The sequence below is a fragment of the Amblyomma maculatum genome, chromosome 2 (genome assembly GCF_055883805.1).
Source record: "Amblyomma maculatum isolate TAMU_Amacu chromosome 2, ASM5588380v1, whole genome shotgun sequence".
NCBI lineage: Eukaryota > Metazoa > Arthropoda > Arachnida > Ixodida > Ixodidae > Amblyomma > Amblyomma maculatum.
The window spans coordinates 227,774,783-227,800,254 of NC_139345.1; the positions used below are offsets into that span (position 1 = coordinate 227,774,783).

The 25,472-nt window shown below is 44.7% G+C and overlaps 1 protein-coding gene across 6 annotated transcripts in view; it reads left to right on the plus strand.

The window, feature by feature from the left end:
- LOC146201459 (autophagy-related protein 16-1-like) overlaps positions 1-25,472 on the plus strand; it is a 224,025-nt gene that overhangs the window by 42,644 nt on the left and 155,909 nt on the right. For all 6 annotated transcript variants that reach the window (XM_084595861.1, XM_084595864.1, XM_084595863.1 and 3 more), the window contains exons 5-6: positions 2,068-2,158; positions 23,452-23,612. In XM_084595861.1, the coding sequence (XP_084451987.1) occupies positions 2,068-2,158; positions 23,452-23,612 (252 nt within the window). The remainder of the gene's footprint in view (positions 1-2,067; positions 2,159-23,451; positions 23,613-25,472) is intronic.

The window sequence follows — 25,472 nt, forward strand, 5'->3', positions numbered from 1 at the left end:
GAATATCTAATGAATACTGCATGTATTGATACCTTATGTAACACTAGAGGTGCCTTGAAAGAGACAGAAGTAAACTCCTCGGTTGGCCCTGCATTGCATACGTGGTAACAAGAGGGCAGTCAATGTAAGCATGATGGTCCCCTGCTTGATCTTTTGCAGTGAGCTTTTGAGTCCGTGGATGACTAGAAGTCGTTTCCCTTCAGTGTCCAGGTGTGTGAACAGCTTGCTTCTTGACCAGCTGGCTCGGTCAGGGTCACCCCTTGGGGCAGAAAAGTAATTCTCTCATGCATTTGTTTGTTTCCATGAAATTGTTTCCCAAGGTCTTTCCTTCAGAACAATAGCTTTTTGGGCATCCAATTGTCAGCTTGTGCATTTTTCGTGCCTCTTCCATGAATAGGGCCATGGTTCTGTAAGGGCATTTGAATCTTTGCAAAATGCCTTACTCATGGATAACAGGGCAAGTTTTAAGCGGCTGTAAACATCGACATCGCAATCAAGGTGCCGCGCTAGTTGGCTGGTCACTTGAATGAAAACAGCGTGCCATAATCGGTTTTGCAGCTCTGTGAAGTGCACGCAGTGCAGCGCTCAAGCCTTATTGGCAGCTCCTCCAGTCATTGGTGTCAAATGACATCGGGGCCCTTGTGGCTCAGGTTGCATATTTGTGCCAAAAGGGCTGTTGGCGCATTTTTCTGCCCAGTTTCAGTTCGAAAAATTGCTGCAATGTTCCTTAACACTGATCAAAGGAGTTGCCAACAATAGTTATAACCATGTAATGCAGTGATTCGGATTTTGCCAGTAATTGCCACAAGTGGATAAATTTATATCATTACCAAAAAGGTGATTTGAACATAATTTAGGTTAGTATCTTGATTATTTAATTATTCCAAAAAATAATACCAAGCATGAACGTGCAGGCGCATTCAGTGAATCAAGAACAAATTTACCACTGCCTAATCAGTTGCCAGTGCTGTATGTACTGTGTTGATCAAAATTCTTGGCTATCTTTCTTTGTTAGTTCACCCTAGGTTAAACGTGCGAAAATATGCATGTACACAAGGAAGGTAGGGGACCAAATGCTTAGTCCCTTCGCCTTTCTTGTGTTCCTGTGTGTTTTAACCTAAGAAGAACTGTCACCAACTAGCCCATCAACGCGTTCTTTTGTTAGGGTCAGATTTTACACGATTTTACCTCTGAAGCAGGCCAACTGTACGTTGTGGGGTTGTAATAAGGGAATAAATACATTTTCCCCGCTGACACTCCAAAACGCCGACCCCACCCAGTGATCGCGTGCGCTACCGAGCGCACGCCGACCACTACGGGCCGTGCTCTTGGGAACAAAGGAACTACATGTGCTGACAACAAACAGGCATTTATTGCTGCAATAACAACGCCAGCTAGCAATAAAACACACTAATGAATACAGGTCGTCTGACTCACCAGCAGGGCTACGGGCGAATGTTCGCCCATGCTAAGGCAGGGGATAAACTCCTGGGCCGGACAAGACGGGCAAGCGGGATAAGTCCCGCGAGGCTTCACCTCGCTGATGACTGCGGAGTGCCGCGAGGAGACATTCGCTCGCGTCCAGTTCCTGATGCCGAAGAGAGTTGGCTTTGTCCGCGAGCGCGGTGAGAAGATCAGGGGTGGCGCTCATGCTGCCATCTCTCGATAGTTAAACTACCGTGGGGGGGGGGGGGAAAGTGGGAGATCGTTCCCCACAACGTCTGGACAAATTGATCGTTGCGTGTTATAGCTATGCTGTGCAACCTGTTTGCATTTACGTTCTTGTTTCATATAGTTCTGCAAAATGAACATATATGCTCACATTTTTACACTTTGTGCAAACAGAGCTCGCATATACCTGTGTGTATATCATGTAGTTCAAGAAAATTGAACAAGGGTTGAGGGGGAGCCTCAGCCCGCAAGCATACAAGAGGGCTCGTCTTCAGCTGGACATTGTTTAAGCAAGATTAATTGTAGCTGTTGATGTGGATGCCATTTGTCCACTTTGTGCAGTTAGGCCTTTCACATAAGAGCAGTGGCGGGTGTTACCATATTATGGGATTGCAGGATCCAGGAGCTTGAAGCAGAGGTGGGCACAATGAAGCAGAGTCTGAACACCACAATGAAGGAACTCCAGGACATGAGGGATGCCAATCAGGTATGTAACACTCTTGTGTCGCTTCTTTGATGCTTTTTAATATTAGTAGGGTGCGCACACTGATGGTGTTTGAATAGTATACCTTATTCAAAACGAATTGAATATGGAGGGTGTAGCTTTTGTATCATATTAAATATAGTTTGGCCAAAAAGCAAATGAGCACAAATCAAACCAATAGCTGATGCATATTCGCCACTTGTGTGGATACTTAATCAGCAGTTTTGCGAAAAATCGAAGCATGAGTGGTGGCATGGTGTTAATACTTATGCAGTTACAGCTATAGCTGTTAAAAGACACAGTACTGGTCTCCACTAAGGGATCATATCAGACTTCATTTCTACATGAACAGTCCACTTTCTTGTGGCCGTTCGTACAATAGTCAAACAGGTCAGTGTATCAATTGCATCAACTAAGGGAGCGTGCTGCAGCTATGAGGTCTTCAGGTTCTAAGGACAGAAACAAAGACATGCCATGGTGTCCCGATTGTCAGAGCAATAGTGGAGGTGTTGACAAAGTCATCCTCGGGTGAAAAACATGCAGTCTTTCAAACAGTGATTGGTTGAAGAGGCACTGAGGCCAGCCTCTATAAGAGTAACCGCACCCCGTACTGCAGAGACAGCCAGGAGGAAACCCATTCTCTGTGGCTACAATATCTTGGAGAAAAACAGGGGTCAAGTCACAATATGCAAACAAGAGTGTTCTGTGCACAATTTTCAGTTATGCTGGACAGTTTGTTTGCACCAGCATAAGAAAGGGGCCACTAAGGGCGATCAGCTTACCATTTGTTACATATGAGGTATTTACTAAGGTAATCGCTAATAGAATCAGGACAACCTTAGACTTCAATTCAAGCAAAAGGTCAAACAGGTTTTCGGAAAGGGTACATTACTATCGATCATATTCATACTATCAGCCAGGGCCCGTATTCCGAGTTTGCGTCATTATCGAAGTGTCGCTATCTCACGTGACCTCGAGTCATCTGATTGATCGAAATGCCAGAACTGGATGTTGCCACTACGAAACCGGAAAATGTGGCAGCATCATGTTCCGGCATTTCCACCAATCAGATGATCCGAGGTTGGGGAGATGGTGACATTTTCAATAACGACGCAAACTCGGAATACGGGCCCAGGTGACAGAAAAGGCTTGGAATAAAACCAACATAGCACTCATTGATTACGAGAAAGCATTTGACTCAGTAGAAACCTTGGCAGTCATGCATGCATTGCGAAATCAAGGGATAAACGAGCCGTACGTGAAAGTACCGAAAGATATCTGTTAATGGCTGCAGAGCAACCATACTTCATTTCATTCATTTCATTTTATTTCCTTAAAGGCCCCAGGAAGGGGTGTTACATAAGGGGTGGGAAACATTATAAAAACATTGTTATTGTACATATTGTTTTACACTTTCAAAGAACTTTGATGAGCAGGTGATAACAGCGATGTCACCTGGAAGGCCGTTCCAGTCTGCAGCTGCGCGGGGAAAAAAGGAATTCGAAAAGGTAACGGTGCGTGACAATGGACGGGTGACGTGCAGGCGATGACTGGTGCGGGGTGATATGCGTGTTGGGGGAAGAATATAAGGGGCTGCCCGCATGGGACTGTTGAATATTTTATGGAATAAAGAAAGGCTTGAAGTGCGACGACGGAGAGATAGTGATGATGAACCTGAGGCTGTTTTTAGGGCAAAGACACTAACATCATAAGAATACAGGGCATGGATGAACCTGGCAGCGCGATTTTGAACGGACTCGAGAGAATTAATGAGGTAAGCTTGATGGGGATTCCAAATGGGTGACGCGAATTCCAGTTTAGACCTGACAAATGAATTATAGGCTAAGAGTTTAACATGTTGAGGCGGCCAATGTAGATGACGTTTTAAGAATTCTAATGTTTTATTGGCCGATGATATTGTGTTAGTTACATGCAAATTCCAAGGAAGATCACTAGAAAGTGTTACGCCTAAATATTTATACGACTGAACAGGTTGTACGGGCACTCCAGAGATTAGGTAGGAAAAAATAAGAGGATTACGACGACGGTGGAAAGATAAAAGTTTACATTTACGTGGGTTCAGTTCCATTAGCCAGTTGTCACACCAGTTATATACAGCATTAACGTCATTTTGTAGTGTTGATTGATCAGTGGGACCTGTGATAGTAGGATAAACTACACAATCGTCAGCAAACATGCATATGTTAGAGATTACATGTGTTGGTAGGTCATTAATGTATATAAGAAAAAGTAGGGGGCCAAGTACTGATCCCTGGGGAACACCTGACGTCACCGGAAAGGAGTTAGAGAACTTATTGTTAACAGTAACAAACTGGGAGCGATTAGTTAGAAACTCTTCAATCCATTTTAAAATGTTGGGGTGCAGATTTAATAGGGAAAGTCTTATCATTAAGCGTTTATGGGGTGCTTTATCGAAGGCTTTAGCAAAATCTAAAAATATGACGTCGGACTGTTGATTAGAATGTGCAGGTCATGCACGAAAATAGCCAGTGGGTTTCACAAGAGTAGCCCCTACGAAACCCATGCTGCGCGGGGTGAAAAACATAGATAACATGCTCCATGATTTTGCAGGGTACGCTGGTTAGAGAAATAGGGCGGTAATTTAATGGCGAGTTCTTGTTACTTGATTTAAAGACTGGAACGACCTTCCCACGTTTCCAATCGTTGGGTAGTTGGCCTGTGAGTAGTGACTGCGTGAACAACAATGACAATAAAGACGCACATGTGTCTTTGGTGTTTTTCAGTATTTTAGTGTTGATATTGTCGATACCAGCAGAAAATGACAGCTTCATGTTTTCTATCAATGATAAGATTCCTGCAGGAAAGAATATTAGGGGAGGCATAAGGTGGTGAATTGATGGCATTCCAGCTGAGTTGCTTCAAAACATCAACCATGACGCTGTTAACATTCTGCATACATTATGTCAGAAGATTTGGACAACCCTGCAGTGGCCACAGGATTGGAGGAGGTCAGTTTACATCCCCATTCCAAAGAAAGGCAGTGCCAAAGATTGTTCCAACTACCGCACGATCGCGCTTATTTCGCATGCTAGCAAGGTGATGTTGAAAATCCTCCAAGGTAGGCTGCAGCAGTATGTGGATCGGGAGCTTCCGGACGTGCAAGCTGGGTTTCGCAAGGGCAGGGGAACTAGAGACCAGATTGCCAACCTTCGCTGGATCATGGAAAAAGCAAGAGAGTTCCAGAAACCCATCTACTTCTGCTTTATTGATTATGCGAAAGCGTTTGACTGCGTAGATCACAGCAGATTGTGGCAAGCTCTCCAAGAGATGGGAGTTCCAATTCACCTCATCTGTCTCCTCAGTAACCTGTATGAAGGACAAGAGGCCACAGTCAGAACTGGGCATGGTCTTAGTGATTGGTTTCCGATTGAGAAAGGAGTGAGACAAGGCTGCATACTGTCGCCCTGCCTATTTAACCTATATGCAGAGTGCATCATGAGGAAGGCCGGTCTGGACGAGTCTTCAGCTGGAGTGAAGACTGCTGGAAAACGTATCAACAACCTTAGATATGCGGATGATACCACTTTAATGGCCGAAAGTGAAGTGGAACTCAAGAGACTTCTGATGCGCGTACAAGAAGAGAGTGAAAAGTTTGGGCTTAAAGTGAACATCAAAAAGACAAAGATCATGGCGTCTTGCCCTATCAAGCCCTGGAGCATCAATGGACAAGAAGTGGAAGCTGTGACAGATTTTCTCTTCTTGGGCTCCAAGATTATCTCGGAAGGGGATTGCACCCATGAAATTAGGAGACGCCTGCTTCTGGGAAAGAGAGCCATGGCTAGCCTTGACCGCCTAGTAAAAAGCAGAGACATTACACTGCCAACCAAGATCCGTATAACTCGTGCTATGGTCTTTCCAGTTGTGATGTATGGATGCGAGAGTTGGACTGTGAAAAAGGCTGACCGCTGAAGAATTGACGCGTTTGAATTGTGGTGCTGGCGAAGACTCTTGAGAGTTCCTTGGACTGCCAGAAGATCAAATCAGTCGATATTGTCGACTAAACACTGACTGCTCATTGGAGGGTCAAATTCTAAAGTTAAAGCTCAGCTACTTTGGTCATCTGATGAGAAGAGAGGAGTCACTGGAGAAAGATTTGATGTTGGGAAAGGAGGGCCGCCGGAGATGGGGTAGGCAGCGAATGCGATGGTTAGATGGCATCCTCGAGGCACTGCAGATGAAGTTATGTGATGTTAGGAAGATAGTGAGAGACCGGAAAGCTTGGCGTGACGTGGTCCATAGGGTCACGAAGAGTCGGACACGACTGAACGACTGAACTGAACTGAAGGTGGTGAATGAAAGTCTGTTGTACAGGAAGAGGTGGATCACATTCGTTAATAAATTCGGATGAAAACGCTTTATTAAATATATTGGCGCAGTCTGTATCGGAGATTGTTTCACCTGACTCATCAGCAATTGAAATGGTATGCGCATGTTGTGGAATAATGACTTGCCAAAATTTCCGGTGGTTAGTGGTCAGCATTTTAGGTAAATCGGAATGAAAAAAGGTGCGTTTGGCTTCACAAATTTTCCTTGGGTATACTTTCTCGGCCTCGTAATACTTATTCCATGAGTTGTCAGTGTGTTGTTTTTTAGCTGAGCGATAAAGGCATTTCTTTTTGTTTTCCAAACGTATTAATGTGTTGGTGAACCATGGGTTTTGTTGGTTGTTTTGTACGGTCATTTTAGGAATAAATTTTTCAACCAATTCTTCAATTTTTCTTTTGAATAGTGACCAGTTGTCATGAACTGTTCTTTGGTTAAAGTTTGACTCAAAAAAAAAGTTGGAAAGCGCGAAGACCGTTATTAATGGCAGTATAGTTTCCCTTATCATATAGTTTAATTGTTTGCTTATTGATTATTCGAGAAAGGGGTTTAATGGTGAAACATGCATGTATTATTTTGTGATCACTGATACCTGGATGATATGTGACAGATTGAACATTATCAGGACGGTCCGTCAATATGAGATCGAGGGTATTAGCGCAGTCATGGGTTACACGAGTTGGTTGGGATATTATTTGTACGAGGTTGAAATTAAGGTAAATATCCAGAAATTCGTTAGCATCGCTGTTACCCGTAGCTGTTAGTCTCCCAATTGATGGTAGGAAAATTGAAATCGCCAAAGAGTAGAATGGTGGCATTAGGGTGCTTTATTCTGATTTCATTCAATGCATTGTTAAATTTACGAGGGAAATCTGAACTGTTATTAGGGGGGTTATAGCAAACGCCAATGAAAACTGAGTGTGGTAAAGAGTCAAGTAAGATCCTCAATATTTCGATATCTGATGACAAGCATGATATGATATGTGCATGATATATGCATGATAGTTCCAGCCTAGTTGCAATGAGTACTCCCCCTCCCCTCTTGTCTTTACGGTCTTTGCGGAAAAGACGAAAATTTGGCAAGTCAGCTAGGACCTCCCTGTCAGAGATGTCAGAGTGCAGCCACGTTTCTGTCAAGATTACTAAGTTGCTGGATGATGATAACACCAGATTAGAAACAATGCCGCGCTTTGAAATAAAACTGCGGATATTCGTGAAAATCGCTGATAAAGAAAGAGTGGGTTGCGGTGCATGTTTAGAACTGTTTGCCGAATGTTGACGGAATGACTGCTATTTAATCACTTTTTTGGTTTGTGAAGCCTCGTTGTAAGTGTAACGCTTAGGACCGATCTGCAGGGTTTTAAAACGCAAGGCGAATTTATCTGTTATTGTTCGTGCATAGGTAACTAGCTGTTTTTGAATGTTACGGACCGCAGGGGAAAAGTCCTCACCAATGCTATAATTTGTGCCTTTAAGCTTTTTGCCATAAGAAAGGATGGTTTCTTTGGTCTTGGATGATGAGAACTTTACAATGATTGGCCTTATGCGATCTGTGGAATGACGGCCGAGACGGTGAGTGTGCTCGATTTGATTCGGGTCAATTTCATAATCTAGATGCGTGGATTAGTGGTGAATGATTGTTTTTTCTGAGTCCTGATAGTTTTCGCATGCATTAGTGTCAGGGATATTATAAAATATCAGATTGTTGCGCCGGGAACGATTTTCTGCGTCATCAACGCATTCTTCTAGTTTAATGATCTGCTGGCTCAGTTCAGTTGTTAATGTTTTCAGGCTGTCTATTTCAGAGTCAAGGGCAGATAGAGTGGCGCAGTGCGATTCGAGGGTAATCATGCGTTTGTTTAAATCGGCTAAGGTTATGTCAGCTGTTTTGAGCTGTGCTTTTTTCCTGCTAGTCGGAAATTAGCGTTGCTTGTCCAGTTGTCAATTCCTGCAGTTCGGACAATATAGTCTCAGAATTCTCGGGCCCAGGGTTGGTCTCCACATCTCCCGACAAGAGTAGTAGTAAACGAATGGCACGAGAACAATCAACAACAACACTAGCGCAGCACTGCAGGCTCGGCAGCTGCATTAGGAAGTAATTACCAGTTTTTTTAGCGAAAAGGGAGAACTTGTTACCAACCTGCATTACGAAGACAAGCGGATTAGTAGTCTGTGCTACCGCTACCACAGCTACCGAGCCCACAGAGTGGCGGCGACAGATGCGGCACATTTATAGCTGCTTCAGTCGATGATGGTTGTCTCGCTGGGGATGGCTGTGCACGATCCAGGATGAGGTAATCCAGCGGCGGCGCATGCAGGTCTGGTGCCGGTGACGAGTAGCAGACAGGAAAGCTGCATTTTCATGGTGGCGAGTGGCCACGCGGAGCGGGGAACCAGGTGAAGCATGCAGTAGGGTAAGGAGCAGCAGGGGAACGGTGACTGTAAGCGCCTGCATTATGAAGACAAACGGATTAGTAGTCTGCGCTTTTGCATAGCTACCGAGCCCACAGAGTGGCGGCGACAGATGCGCCACATTTATAGCTGCTTCAGTCGATGATGGTTGTCTCGCTGGGGATGGCTGTGCATGATCCAGGATGAGGTAATCCAGCGGCGGCGCATGCAGGTCTGGTGCCGGTGACGAGTAGCAGACAGGAAAGCTGCATTTTCATGGTGGCGAGTGGCCACGCGGAGCGGGGAACCAGGTGAAGCATGCAGTAGGGTAAGGAGCAGCAGGGGAACGGTGACTGTAAGCGCCTGCATTATGAAGACAAACGGATTAGTAGTCTGTGCTATTGCACAGCTACCGAGCCCACAGAGTGGCGGCGACAGATGCGCCACATTTATAGCTGCTTCAGTCGATGATGGTTGTCTCGCTGGGGATGGCCGTGCACGATCCAGGATGAGGTAATCCAGCGGCGGCGCATGCAGGTCTGGTGCCGGTGACGTGTAGCAGACAGGAAAGCTGCATTTTCATGGTGGCGAGTGGCCACGCGGAGCGGGGAACCAGGTGAAGCATGCAGTAGGGTAAGGAGCAGCAGGGGAACGGTGACTGTAAGCGCCTGCATTATGAAGACAAACGGATTAGTAGTCTGCGCTTTTGCATAGCTACCGAGCCCACAGAGTGGCGGCGACAGATGCGCCACATTTATAGCTGCTTCAGTCGATGATGGTTGTCTCGCTGGGGATGGCTGTGCATGATCCAGGATGAGGTAATCCAGCGGCGGCGCATGCAGGTCTGGTGCCGGTGACGTGTAGCAGACAGGAAAGCTGCATTTTCATGGTGGCGAGTGGCCACGCCGAGCGGGGAACCAGGTGAAGCATGCAGTAGGGTAAGGAGCAGCAGGGGAACGGTGACTGTAAGCGCCTGCATTATGAAGACAAACGGATTAGTAGTCTGCGCTTTTGCATAGCTACCGAGCCCACAGAGTGGCGGCGACAGATGCGCCACATTTATAGCTGCTTCAGTCGATGATGGTTGTCTCGCTGGGGATGGCTGTGCATGATCCAGGATGAGGTAATCCAGCGGCGGCGCATGCAGGTCTGGTGCCGGTGACGTAGCAGGCAGGAAAGCTGCATTTTCGTGGTGGCGAGTGGCCACGCGGAGCGGGGAACCAGGTGAAGCATGCAGTAGGGTAATGAGCAGCAGGTGAACGGTGACTGTAAGCGCCTGCATTACGAAGACAAACGGATCAGTAGTCTGCGCTTTTGCATAGCTACTGAGCCCACCTCCATAAAGAAAGTAACAAAATTCCCCATAAGGAAAGGTGCTAGGCAAGGAGACACGGTCTCCCCAGTACTATTCACAGCTTGCTTAGAGGATGTATTCAGAGGTTTAGAGTGGGAGCAGTTTGGGATATGGGTAGATGGAGAATATCTCAGCAATCTGCAATTCATTCCTGACATTGCCTTGCTAATTAACACAGGGGATGAATCTCAAAGAATGAGTGATGACCTAGACAGGAAAAGCAGGAAGATAGGCCTAAAAATTAGTATGCAGAAAACTAAGGTAATGTTCAACAGCCTCAGGAAGGAACAGCAGTTTACAGTAGGTATCGAAACACTAAAAGTGGTAGGCGAATATGTCTGCTTAGGATAGGTAGTAACTGTGGATCTGGACCATGAAAGGGAAATAGCTAGGAGAATAAGATTAGGATAAAGCGCATTTGGCAAATACTTGCAGAATATGGCTAGCATCGTACCTGTGTTGCTCAAGAGGAAAGTATACAACAGTTGCATCTTACCTGTACTCACCTGTGGGGCTGAAACCTGGAATCTAATGTAAAGGGTTCTGCTTAAGGTGAGGACAACACAGAGGGCTGCGGAACAGAGAAGGGAAGGTCTAACATTAAGAGATGGGAAGCGTGCAGAGTGGGTCGGAGAGAGTGAGAGTGGGTCACTGACATTCTAGTGGAAATAAACAAGAAGTGGGCATGGGCAGGACATGTAGTGCGAAAAGATGATAACCAATGTTTGCTTAGGGTAACAAACTGGATGCCAAGGGAAATAAAGCGTAGCAGGTGTCGGCATAGAAGTTCGGTCAAGTGGATGCAGCTAGCACAGGAGGAAACTGGGGGAGGCCTTCGCCCTGCAGTGGGTACAGTCTGGCTGATGACAATGATGTTGATGGGTGGGGTTTCATTATTGTCGGGAAAGTTGTTGTTAATTATATTCCAGCAATGATTGTGCTGCACAGTGTGAAGTAAACATGCAAGAAAGCTATGAAGTGTAGCCGCACAGATCTTTGTGCATGACTGCTGCATTTTCTGCGATTGTGGGCATTACAGTGGAGCTAACTTGCGAAAGGTATAAGTAAAGGCGTACCAAAGTGTTGCTTAATCTCGAGCTTCTGCCAAGTCTTATCCGCCTTTATGCACAGGTGCACAGAAAATGCAGCCGCTACGCACGCCAGTTAAAATTCGGGCAGCTGTAGATATGTTGAAAATGGACGGATATAATATTGTAGGCAATCCCAGCAATACTATATCAAATTATTGTTAAAAGTTGCATGAAAGGTATAGCAGTACTGAACGCCCATAATGGGGCATTTGATGTGTTGGATGGTGCAGTCCTGCCCCACAGTGGCCCTTCTTTGAGAGGCGCTCACTTTTTGAGTGCAGTGCAGTGTCAGCGAAGCTTTGGGCATTCCACTTGAAGATACCATAAAACTGTGTAGCTTTTGGTCTGGCATTGCCATTTTTCACGCGGTAGGCTTTCATTGCTTGCCAAAAGCATTGCAGAAACCACCTTAGCCTGAATGTAGTGCGCCTTCTATGCCACCATCCAACATCAGCAGGGCTAGGCCTGGCAACTTTTGGCGAGCGTCGCACTGCCAGCAGATGGCACTCTGCAGAGCACTTCCTAGTCTGCCTCTTTCATTGCCATCCACGCATGTTTCCTGCAACAGAGTGGCACTTAGATTGTTGCACACTGTATTGGAAATAGTTCAACTTGTGAAACAGCACAGCTAAGGGAAGGCGCTATTTAACAGCCGGAGGTTAATTGAAAGAACACAGGGCACTTATAAGGTGAAAATATGTGGAACAGAGGAAAAACACTAAGGATTACATTGCTAGGGAAAGGCGCTTATCAAGGAATGTTATCGTGTTTTCCGGTAACGCAGCTGACAGTTTTGCCACACACCTGTCTGAATTTGCAGCACTGCAGTATGCTTCAAACGTTTCCCCGCCTGTCTTGTTACTGCGGTAGTATTCGTATTATGCAAATCTGGCAGGCAAAGGTGATTTTAGCATTTGCAGCAGTGCTGAACGAGATTAGAAGGAATTCTTGCATGCCAAGGGAAATTTTCATGCTCTTTCAGACTGATGTTAATGCACTTGGCCATAATTTATCTTTTCGCATGTGCACTGACAAACATCTTTTTTGTAAGAGGCCGGCTTCTTTGTGCCGTGTGTCAGTTGATGTGAAGTATTGTTTACATAGTATGGGGTTCTGGTGTCCGTGAGGAGAAGGCATCTTCAGCTTACCCAAGAGTCTTTCTGCCAACTCTCTGGATAGCCTGCTTCATGGGGTTATGGCAACCTCCTCAATCTGGCGGGGACATTTTGGCTATCCTGCTGAGAGCCCTCAAAATCATGAGCTGTCACTATCGCAGTTTGCCTGGTTCAAATATCAAGTGGGATCATCATACTTGAAACATATTCCATGTTTGAGGCAGCTCGTTACATTTACTACACAAGCTTATGTGCAGAAGTACACTGCATGGAATTTCAGCTTCACTCCTCTTCACTTTATTACAGAATAACAGCTTGAGTTAGTGCTGCGTGGTACCCAGAAATGTGGCGCAGAATAGAAAACACAATACCAACTGAAACTGCACACGCACTTCCTCTTCACCACTTAGCTACAACACCCTCTTCTACACCCAAGTACATCTTCTTTGCCAAGCAGTTAGTAGCACACTCATACCTGTACAACACTAACGTCGTCCAATCATGACCGTCACAAATTCCACCACAAATACGCACACTAGAAAAAACCACGACACATCTGCGGCTACCACATATGACGTTCACATTCACTTCTAGCACGAATCCAGTCTTTAAAGATCCGAATTGGCCTCCATAACTCTGATTTGAAAATTTGGCAAACCCCCTTGATGACACCAAAAAAACCATTCACTTCTGCAGGAACCAGTCTCTACATAAACAAAGAAATGCATCTTGCCCGGCATGTCTAAGAAGCGGTGCGAGCAATGAGCACATGTACTTGAGTATAGGTAGGATCAAAACAGGGCCCACAGTACAAGAAAGGTATGTCAGAATAACAGCTTTAGGGGCTATAATAAACTCAAATGGATTCCTCAATAAAAGAAATTTCTTTCTTGTGTAAAGGCAGCCAGGCTTCACTAACACATGTGCCATCTTTCTTCTGAATCCAAAATTCCTCTAACATTTTGCAGGCAATCTTGTCCAGACTATTCCCTAAAATCTTAAGCCTACTAAACGACGGCTCACACTTGCACTTATGACAATGCAGGGGTAAATTTGACCGCTATTCTCTGTGGACTTCTCATGTTCCCTCGCTCCATCATTAATACATCTTCAAGTCTGGCCTATGCATACTTTTCCACACATCAGTGGAACCTTGTAAACCACACCCACCACACAGCCTATAAAACTCTTTACATGCTTCTTATCACATTGGCGTTTCTTTCTCCTCCTTATTCTTGCACACAAACCGGCCAGTTTTTTTGGCGCAGAAAACACAACCGGCACCTCATACCTGCCTGCCACCTTCTTCAGGCAATGCGCCTTTCTATGCATATAAGGAATTACTTTTCTATTCACGTGACTATTCGTTGCACCGCATTTCTAAGTCACTTTGTTTGTTTGTTGTATGTAGCGAGCGGGAGGGAAAAAATTTTTTACAGTTGAACCTCATTATAACGAAGTAGTACAGGGCGCAACAACCTGTTTGTTATATCTGATACTCGTTATTAAAGTATGCGCCCGATTTCCTGTGAATAGGTCTGCTAGATAGTGCTGTTAGAGGAACTAGAGGGTATGAAATGGGATGTCATAGGGCTTAGTGAGGTTACGAGGGCAAATGAGGCACATATTGTACTGAAGACCGGGCATGTACTGTGTTATCGAGGTTTACCGGAGAAGCGAGAACTAGGGGTAGGTTTCCTTGTCAATAAGCATATAGCTGGTAATATAGACGAATTCTGTAGCATTAATGAGAGGGTGGCAGGCCTCGTAATTAGGCTTAATAAACGGTATAAACTTAAGGTTGTACAGGCCTACGCGCCTACATGTAGTTATGATGACCAGGCACTCGAAAACTTCTATGAAGATCTAGAATTGGCAATGCGGAAAGGAAAGACGCAGTATACTATACTAATGGGCGACTTAATGCCAAAGTAGGGAAAAAGCAGGCAGCAGATCAGGCAGGGGGTGATTATGGCATTGGTTCTAGGAATAGCAGGGGGGTTACTAGTTGAGTTTGCAGAGCACAATAACTTAAGAATCATGAACACCTTCAGCAAATGGAAGAACCAGAAGTGGACATGGAAAAGCCCTAACAGGGAAACTAAAAATGAAATTGCCTTCATAATGTGTTCTAACCCCGTTGTTGTGCAGGACATAAAGGTACTCGGGAAGGTGCGATGCAGTGACCACAGGATGGTAAGGTCTCGAATTAGTCTAAATCTGAAAAGAGAACGAAACAGATTAGTAAGAAAAATGTTCATCAACAAATTTGCGGTGAGGGGGAGGGCAGAAAAGTTCCGTATCTTGCTACAGAATAAATATTTAGCTCTAACCGAGGATGACGACATTAGCCTGGAAGCAATGAACAATAATTTCAAAGATATCATTACTGAGTGCGATGTAGAAGTATGTGGTAAGATAGTTAGAGAGGATACCCGTAAGCTGTCTAAGAAGACGAAGGATTTGATTAAGAAACACCAAAGTATGAAAGTTTCCAATCCAACAGACCAGATAGAATTGGCAGAGATATCAAAGCTAATCAATAAGCGCAAAGTGGCCGATATAAGTATAACATGGAGAAAATTGAGCATGCTGTAAAGAACGGGGGAAGCCTTAAAGCGATGAAGAAGAAATTGGGCATAGGCAATAACCAGATGTATGCGATAAGGGCCAAGGCGGGCAAAGTCATCACGAATATGGGCAAGATAGTCAAAGTAGCCGAGGAGTTCTATACTGATCTCTACAGCAGCCAACAAAGTCATGACTATAATGAAATTGGCGGTTGGGAAATGCAGTCAGACGTCAGGTAACTATAGATTTGTTGAAGGAGGGGGGGGGGGGGGGGGGAGGGAGGGGGGGGGGCATGCTGGGAAAACTGGCCACCCTGTATAAGTAATGTCTGGTGTCATCGACGATACTGGAACCATGGAAGAACGCAGACATTATCCTCATTCATAAAAAAGGGGACGCTAAGGACTTGAAAAATTACAGACCAATTAGCTTACAGTTTGTTACGGACAACCTTAGACTGCAATCAAGCAAAGGATCAAGCAGGTTTTCGGAAAGGATACTCTACTATTGATCATATCCATACCATCAACCAGGTAATAGAAAAATGTTCGGATTATAACCAGCCTTTATACATAGCATTCATTGATTACAAAAAAGCATTTGACTCAGTTGAAACATCGGCGGTGATGCAGGTATTGTGAAATCAAGGTGTAGACGAGCCGTACGTGAAAGTGCTGGAAGATATATATAGTGGCTGCACAGCAATCATAGTTCTGCATAAAGAAAGTAACAAAATTCTTATAAAGAAAGGTGTTAGGCAAGGAAACACGATCTCCCCAGTACTATTCACAGCTTGCTTAGAAGAAGTATTCAGAGGCTTGGAATGGGAGCAGTTAGGGATAAGGGTAGATGGAAAATGCCTCAGTAATCTGCGATTTGCTGATGACATTGCCTTGCTAAGTAACTCGGGGGATGAATTGCAAACAATGATTGATTGATTTATTTATTTTATTAGAACCTCAAGGGCCCCCAGGTGGGACATTACATGAGGGGTGGGCACTTGAACGGTGGTTAAAAATGGTTTTTGTGAAATGATTACAAAGATGATGAGGCTTCTTCGATGGCAGTCTTGAAATGAGCAGGGTCGGAGATTAGGGCAAGGCTGCCGGGAAGTTCATTCCAGTCGCGAGCTGTGTACACGAAAAAAGACTTCTGGAAAGTAGTAGTGCGGGATGACGCTGTTAGAATGGCCTGTGTGGGATGTTCGACGTACCGGTTGGATGAGCTGGAGGTGAACTATGAAAAACTTGTGATGAAGGCAGAGGCGTAAATTTTGGCGACGGGAAGTGAGAGAAGGCAGTTGAAGTTTTAATGCGGATATGCTGGAATATCTTGAGTAGTTTGATAGGATAAAGCGAATAGCACTGTTCTGTACAGATTCAAGAGCTGTGTTAAGGTTAGTCTGATGAGGGTCAAAGATAGCGCTGGCGTATTCAAGTTTAGGTCGCACAAGTGTTTTGTAAGTTAAGTTTTAAGGAAGAAGGAGCCATGCGTAGATTACGACGAAGGTAGCTAATTGTTCGGTTAGAAGAATTTGTTATGTGGTTGACGTGGTACGTCCAAGATAAATCTCTAGTGAGGTTAATACCAAGGTATTTAAAAGAGTTAGTGGAAGTAACGGCAGAATCAATAATTTTATAAGCATGTGGGGTATAATTTCGGCGGCAATGGAAAGAAAGTAGTACGGTCTTTGTAGTGTTTAGAGACATTAGCCACGTTGAGCACCATTGGTGTATGCTATTAAGATCATATTGATGGAGAGAAATGTCATCGGTGTTAGTTATAGGGCGGTAGATTACACAATCATCCGCGAAAAGGCGTATGACCTCGACAGGAAAAGTAAAAAAGTGGGCTCAATTTGCAGAAGACTAAGGCAATGTTCAATAGCCTAGGGAAGGAACAGCAGTTTATGAAGCACTGGAAGTAGTAGGTGAATATGTCTATTTAGGACAGATCCGGACCATGAAAGGGAATCAACAAAAAGAATAAGATTGGGATGGAGCGCATTTGGCAAGCACTCGCAGATATGACTAGCAGCTTACCGGTATCGCTAAAGAGTAAAGTATATAACAGTTGCATCTTACCTATACTCACCTATGGGGCTGAAACGTGGAGGCTAACCAAGAGAGTACTATTTAAGTTGAGGACAACACAGTGGGCTATGGAGAGAAAAATGGTAGGGATAACGTTAAGAGAACCAGAGTGGGCCAGAGAAATGAGTGAAGTCAGTGACATTCTATTGGAAATCAAGAAGAAGAAATGGACATGGGGAGGACATGTAGTGCGAAGAGAGGATAACCGATGGTCGCTTAGGGTAACAAACTGGATTCCAAGGGAAGGAAAGCATAGCAGGGGGTGGCAGAAAGTTAGGTGAGCGGATGAGGTTGAGAAGTTTGCAGGTGTCAAATGGATGCACCTTGCACAGGACCGGGTTAATTGGAGGAATATGGGAGAGGCCTTCGCCCTGCAGTGGGTATAGTCAGGATGATGATGATGATGAGGTCTGCTAATAACACCAAAGAAAATGCGCACTAATGTGGATAACCCAAAAGTGCAAAAATGTACAATTTTGTTATTAAAAGCTTTGTATAACCACGGCCGCTCAATGGAGGCACACTTGGGTGCGGCCCGTCGCGTCGCCCAGAAGAGCCGTATTGCGCCTAGTTCTCATCGCCACCGCTCCGGGACGAGTCCGGGCGGAGAGCTGCGCGCAGCGGCCGTGGCTGTGCTTTCGTTTCGGCGTCCGCGTGGTTGGCGCTTGCTCAATTTAGGATTATGAGCGGCGTTTCACACAGTATGTGATGCTATGTGCAAGTTTGCTATTGATAAGGTGATAGCGGCAAGTTATCATCACTAGGCTTTTCCAAGTCATTCGTGGTCTTCCGTTTACAACGAGAACGGGGCAGTCGTGTGCATTTAGTTGCGTTTCAACCACTGTAATAACGTATTAGATATTGCAATCTTGAAATCGGGACATGGTTTGGGGCCATTTATTCAGCGTGCACTTTTCTGGAAACTTACAATTCCGGCCTGTTCCTCCGTTTTCACTGGAAATAATATTCAAGTGGGTACCACCACCAAAACATACTAGCTAACACAAACTGTTGCAAAAGAAACAACACAAGACAGCCAGTTCGACGACACGCCCGCAGGATCTGGCAGTTTTTTTCTCGTTTGATTATGAAGCCGCGTGATGCACAGAAGACACGTAAGCTTATTTTACAAGCGAAGAACTTTTCTCGAAAAAGGTTTATGTGCAAGCGTGATTTTTTCCACTGTCTGATTAATGTTGCCTGTCCAGTTGGTCAGCAGTGGTCGCATTAGTTTATTTAGGTCCTTAGTGTGATTGCGGTCTTCTCTCTCGCAAATCAACTCCGTAAATTGCACAAAATAGGGAAGAAGGGATGAAATTAACATGTTGCATAGCTTGCTGCTTCTTATGACCTGCAGGAACTTCATCACCTTGCTAACAAAGGTGCATGGTGATTTTCAGATACCTTAGGCGTCCATCATCAAGAAATTTGATAAGTCCAGGGTTTTGCAGGAATCACAAGGCACAAAGTTAATAAATGGATGGGGACTAATAAAATAAAATTATTGACACTCTAAAGTAAGCACTAGAAGTTATTTAAACTTTTGTAATATATAAATAATGAAAACACGGGCAGGCACTGAAAACAGAATAAATAAAAATGTTTCATGAGGTTCTGTAAAACTATTCATACTTTCTCTTCAAATGGACGTGCAAGGTAACCAGCCAAGAATTCAATCGGTGCTAACTCTGTCAGCTGCTGGTTCACACCACACATGAATGAATCCAAGCTGACTCGAAAACTCTCTCGCAGCAGACGTGATATGGCAGTTGACAAGGTACGACTTTCATAATCACGAATGCCAAGTTTTATAGCTGTCTATTGTTGATAGGTGCATTTGCAGACTGATGCTTGCAAGATGCCAACCTGCACAAAGCATGGCAAAATGTGTATAATCTCAGTCAATATATTTTTTTTTTCGCTAGTGGTACCATCAGTATTTTCTCCGAGGTGAAAACTGCAGCCCTTGCGTCAACTTTGTCGTTCCCGCCTTTGAATTGCCTTAGGCTGCTAAAAAGCAATACTATAGACCCGCTTTCAGAGCCTGCTTTAGGGCGTATCGGAAGCTGAAAATAAGATTCGGTTAAATGCAATGCACTAATAAGGCACACAGAAGACATTTTTGTAAGATACATGATGTGATCAAAAAGGTACTTAATTTGCGCCACTGTGGATCTGGTTGTCATGATTGTTGCTTCGTACGTTTGCTTGGTTAGCCTTTGCTTCGACGTGCCTCCTTGGACCTGAATGTCTTCGATATGCCAAAGTCCAACCCTAACCAAGAGAGTCACTCGTCATCTGACAAATGGAGTGGCTCCTCTTGGTGTCTCCATGGCTTCACTTATGCGATGTTGGGCAAGGCATACCATTTTGATATCATCGTCATAAAAGTGATCGTGGCACAGCTATCTTGAAACACACATGCTTCAGGATGACACGGGGGGTTGTCCAGGAGGAAATGAAGTGTAGCTATAACAAGTAAGGAAAATAAAGCTATTGACCTGCGCACATTAATTTTTTCAAGGTTGTTTGGCTCAACATGAGCCCGCATGAGTAACTTAACTTGTAATGTGAGCAGTTCGGGAACACGGAGGGGACAGCTGAAGGAAGCAGGATCTTCCGTTTTATGTTCTTCCTGTAATCGTCATTTGTGAAGTGCAGTGAGTATACCAGTGACTTGTCACTCGGCTCCCACTGGCTTCCTTTTCCGTCTTAACCTTCCCAAGATATGTTTTTCAGCCATGCTGCTCGACATTGTGAATCACACGGGAACCCATGGTAACCGATCTTTTCTTGCTTTCGTGGTGCACAGCGGCACACAGCAGTTGCCTGGCATGTGCTGCATACGCTTAGGATGCTGTTGACACAGGCACCGATGGCAAGCATGCAGAACTATCAGAACCACGTGGTTATGCTGAGTAGTCAAAACGATAACACGCGCCAACCCAGCCAGCGCGCTCCTTCCGCGTCGTCTGCTCGTCCGTGCCGGCGGCGCCCTGTCCTGGAGTGGTGGCGCCCCCGCGGAGAATGACGGCGGAAACTGTAACTTCTCCCAATACGCGCTTCCCCAGCCATTGAGGCGCGACGTGACGGGCCGCACCAAGTGCGCCTCCATTGAGCGGCCGTGGTATAACCATGAAATCTCGCCTTTCGTTTCTTGCTGGAGAGCAAAAATGAATACTCAAGAAGGGATGTTGATTCCGCGCACAATTTGCGTGACGGAGCCAACGGACGCTGGGGGCGTAGTGTGCATGCATGAGTCGGGCACCGTGGCAAAGGCACGTCAGTTTCTCACGGCATGACTAGGCAATGGGGATGACATGCCAATCAAATGCCTGTCAACCGTTGCACTGCTCGAGTCCGGTCGTGGTGTTCATGACCTCTGAGATCGCTTGAGTCCGGCCATGGCCGTTCATGACCTCCAAGATCACCGTGCACAGGATTGTGTTCGGGAGGTGATAAGTCGTTGGTGGTATAGTTTTTGTTGCCACAGCCAGATGACGTGATATGCAAATGCGCGGATGATTTAAACACACTTCTGCGGCGGGTAATTCGATGGATAGAAAAATTTAGTTTCTCGATGTTTTTTTTAGCTCTGCGCATCTTTTGCCATTTTAATGAAAAAGCTGCTTCGTTATAACCAATCGCGTAAAATTTTGAATTTTTCGTTTCGTTATACGAAAGAACTTCCATAGAAATAAAGCACAGACCAATCAAACTTTTCTTTTAGTTCGTTTTATCTGATAATTCGCTATATCCGTGTTCGTTATAGTGAGGTTTGGCTGTATGTGATTGTCAAGTGAATTAATGTGCACACATATGGTTGAGCCCGGGTATTTTAAATTTGTGGCTACGTCAAACACACTGGTTATGTAATAAGGGAGCAATTACTCATTGACATTCACCCTAGCACAGCCATACGGCTACAAAGGAAAGCTACCCACCTTTCTCAGAAACTTCGTAGTTAAAGAAAAATTCGTCCTGGTCCACGAATTGAACCCGGCACCACCGCCTTTCCGGGGCAGTCGCTCTACCGACTGAGCTAACCAGGATGGCTAATAGATCAGATGGTAGGGCGAGAGTGGGAATGGTGTTAGTCAATTATTTAGAGGAATCCCCCAATGTGGAGTAGATTTCTAATAAGGGAGCAATTACTCATCAACATCCACCCAAAGCGCAGCCATACGGCTACAAAGGAAACTTCGTTCCCACTTCGAGTTACAGATCAATTCGCTCTCGTCCTACCATCTGATCTGCTGGCCGTCCTAGTTAGCCCAGTCGGTAGAGCGGCTGCCCTGAAAAGACTGTGGTGCCGGGTTCGATTCCTGGATCAGGATGAATTTTTCTTTAACTACGAAGTTTCTGAGAAAGCTGTATAGCTTTCCTTTGTAGCCGTATGGCTGCGCATTGAGTGATTGTCAATGAATAATTGCTCGCTTATTACAAATCTACTCCACCTTCGGGGATTCCCCTAAATATTTGACCAACACTGGTTATGCACTCGAACAATGCAAGTTCAGCTATAGGAAACATGCACAGTATAATGAAATGGTGCTTCCCCTAAAGGCACCCTTTAGTCACTTACAGAGGTCATTGGCGGTGAGACCATGTGATAAGGTTGAAGGGGTCCTTATACTTGCTTCCAACACCTGTAGTAGAGCCAGCCTAACCGACTGAAGCCTTATGTGCGTTGCTCAGTTCATTGTTAAAGGCATTGTAGAAAGTGATTATTCTCTGTGTACTCGTAAAAGAGGTCCTATGATGGACTTGTTCGAAAGCCATTTTGACTGCAATGTGAAGCAGGTTCAGCGTGCCTTGCGAATGGTGCGCTGCCTGCAAAGCATGCACTAGTGTAGAGGCAATGTATTCTTTCCCATAGGTAAGAGATAAGCTGTATAGATTTATCAATACTTGGAAGTATCTTGTTGGCTATATCTGGGTATGACTGTGTATAAAAATAACCATATACAGCAGCCAGCTGATCATAGCTGTGGACACTGTGTGAATTGGCTACTCGAGGATGCGGTTTGCATGCTTGGCTCCAGACGAGACCAGAATGGCTCTGATGTGCTACCAGCAAAATAAACGTCTCCTGTCCACATGTAAAACTAAAATACTTATAGTGGTTCTTCTCCCTGGCCTCGTATCATTGCTGAGGCTTTCACTCCACGATATTGATAGTGCGATCTTTCCATCTTGCCTCTGGAAGCCATGTGCAAACACAGTGCCATGCACTTGCTCCAAGGGGGCCTAGGGCAATCTAACCCTGAAGCAATCTAACGCTTCAGTGCACTGCACCATTTCAGTTAATATAGATGTAGGTCCAAACCTTGCATTTGGGTTGTCCTTGCCTTATGAATATGTCCAAAATATTTTTAAAATTGAACGGGAGAGGAGGAAATTAATGTAGGCTGAATAAACTTAGTTTTCATGCTGACAAATTTCACATACTTGTGACATGTGAAATTTGTCAGCATGAAAGCATGATGAATTTCAAAGGATTTTAAGTAATGGACGTCAGACGATACATTTATGACCTCTGGAACAAGTGTTCTACTGAAATCCAAATCTACAGGAATCGTTGGCACTTCAGTCTACCACATAACAGCTGAGCCGCATGAGTGGAAGGCGTGCCATTGATCTCGGTTTGCCTCTGTCTGGGGCTCTTGCTGTTGTGTTGTTCTGCATCTACTGCTTTGAAGAGCGCACACTGTGATGAAGCCATAATTATGGCATTTACTAGATAATTTTGACCAAAATTGGGCTCCTTGTATGGCTATCTTGACTTTGTATGACTCTGGCGCCAAGTGGCACATGCCTTGCGTGATTTATTTATTTATTTATTGTAAGTACCTACAGCGCCCATGAGGCATTATTGTAGGGGGGATACAACTACATACAATAACACATGCAAAGAAGATATAGGGAAACTTGTTAGCAAGGTAACACAACACACTGATAGAACACTAAATGAATTCACAAGTAGTATAAGTGATAACATAAAATACATTAACACAGCTCTGGCAAATGCACAAGATCTGGAAGAAATATATGTGTGATGTTATGTGATGTGATGATGAATGTGCCATCGCATTAAGGAAGGAGAAGACAGGAGCGGCTTCATGTATCTCAGATGCATTGTGAGAAGTATGGTGGAAGTCACGTGCCATTCCCAAGCCTAATGCTTCATAGGGCAAATAGTGACGTCATTGTGGGGTCATCAAATGTGAACTGGAGAGGAGGGGCAGCGGTGTTGTCCTCCTTCTCCACTATATGCAATAGAGGTGTGACACACACGTGGTGCCTGTCCATGCAGCTACTGCGGGATGAGCACGAGGCCCTGCAGCTGGCCTACAACAGCCTAGAGCGCAACTTCAACGCCTTGGATCGGGAGCACCAGGACCTCATCAAACGCTGGATGGCCCTCAAGTCGCGCGACGCTGATAAGCTCAATGCCGAAAATGAGCGCATGCTGCGGTAAATGATGTCCCCTATGCTTTAGTATTATTTGTTGATGCTGCTCACAGCCAGCATGGTAGTTGCTGCAAAGTGGTCCTGCTCCACAAGCTGTGGTGACTGGCACATCTTTGTCTTAGTTGTGCATGAGCGGGAAAAGGGAAAATAAACTGCTCTTTTCTGTCTTAAGGGGGACATCACTCTTGGGACATTTTCCTTTACATTTAGACTAAATTAAATGAAAATACACAACCTTATCAATTTTTTAGGCTGATTTCAACTATGTACTCAGTACTGTGATGCATGTATTAGTTTCAAAATATTCAACTCTTTCACTCCTTTGTTTATGGGAGCAATATAGAAAAAAACTAATAATCAGAAAACTATTATTGACATTTGACTAGATAGTACAGGTTAATCTCGTTACAAGAAACACTCTGTTATAAGAGACACTTGAAAATGGTTTGGTTGGCTTTCCTATGTCTGCCATGTTGACAGCATTGCATACAAAAGTCATGGTTACAAGAGACACTCGGTTACTAAGCACAACTTTTTCAGGTCCCTGGAATAAATTCTTCACTATTTATAAGAGACAACCCAGGTGTGCTCATACAATGCAGCTGAAGCGCACCAACTCATAAATGATGCATTTTGGATTTCCTTAGCTCAATTCTGTTCCATATCAGCGTCCTTTTTGTTGTATATGTCAGGAACTGAGAATGAGTGCTTCCCCATTATTGGGAAGTCAAAACGACCCTGTTGTTTCAACCACTGGCATCGCATTACTGTCACCTTCGAAGCAAATCGAAATGCATGAATGACATCCAGCATATTTAACTCCTCGCTGTTAAAATTTGATCACAAGATGAAAGCTCAGAATCCCGATGCCTTCCTCTTTGTGTACAATGCTTCTTGCACCACCAAAGTTCTCGTGCTCAAAGCCACCAAAGTTATTTTTTCCCTTCAAACTCCACACCCTGCTTTCAACCAATAGACAAAAGCATTATGAACTCTCTCAAGTTGCTATACAAAACAAGATTGGTAGAACGCCTGTTGCTCAGGGGGCAGCAAGACTGTACAATAGTAATTGATGCGAAGTTTGCTGTTTAGGTGATTTCAGGTGTCTAGAATTTTTTCCCTCCAAACTCCACACCCTACTTTCAACCAATAGACAAAGGCATTATGCACTCTGTCAAGTTGCTGTACAAAACAAGGTTGGTAGAGCACCTGTTGCTCAACGGGCAGCAAGACTGTACAATAGTAATTGATGCGAAGTTTGCTGTTCAGGTGACTTCAGGTGTCTAGAATTTTTTCCCTCCAAACTCCACACCCTACTTTCAACCAATAGACAAAGGCATTATGCACTCTGTCAAGTTGCTGTACAAAACAAGGTTGGTAGAACACCTGTTGCTCAACGGGCAGCAAGACTGTACAATAGTAATTAATGCGAAGTTTGCTGTTTAGGTGATTTCAGGTGTCTAGAATTTTTTCCCTCCAAACTCCACACCCTACTTTCAACCAATAGACAAAGGCATTATGCACTCTGTCAAGTTGCTGTACAAAACAAGGTTGGTAGAACACCTGTTGCTCAACGGACAGCAAGACTGTACAATAGCAATTAATGCGAAGTTTGTTGTTCAGGTGATTTCAGGTGTCTGGAGTGGCCTGAGAAGTGATGCTGTGAAAAACAAGCACGCTTTAAATGCGATGACATGATGTAAGAGGGCCTATATATGGATACTGTGGAAAGCTTTCTTGCAGATGAAGCTTGGGCGAGCATCCGAGAGACTGCTGAGGTATCAGAATCTATTGAGGAATTTGTATCTGCAGATGCAGATCTTGTGTGCTTCCGAAAAGCTTACAAACTGTGCGATTCTCGCG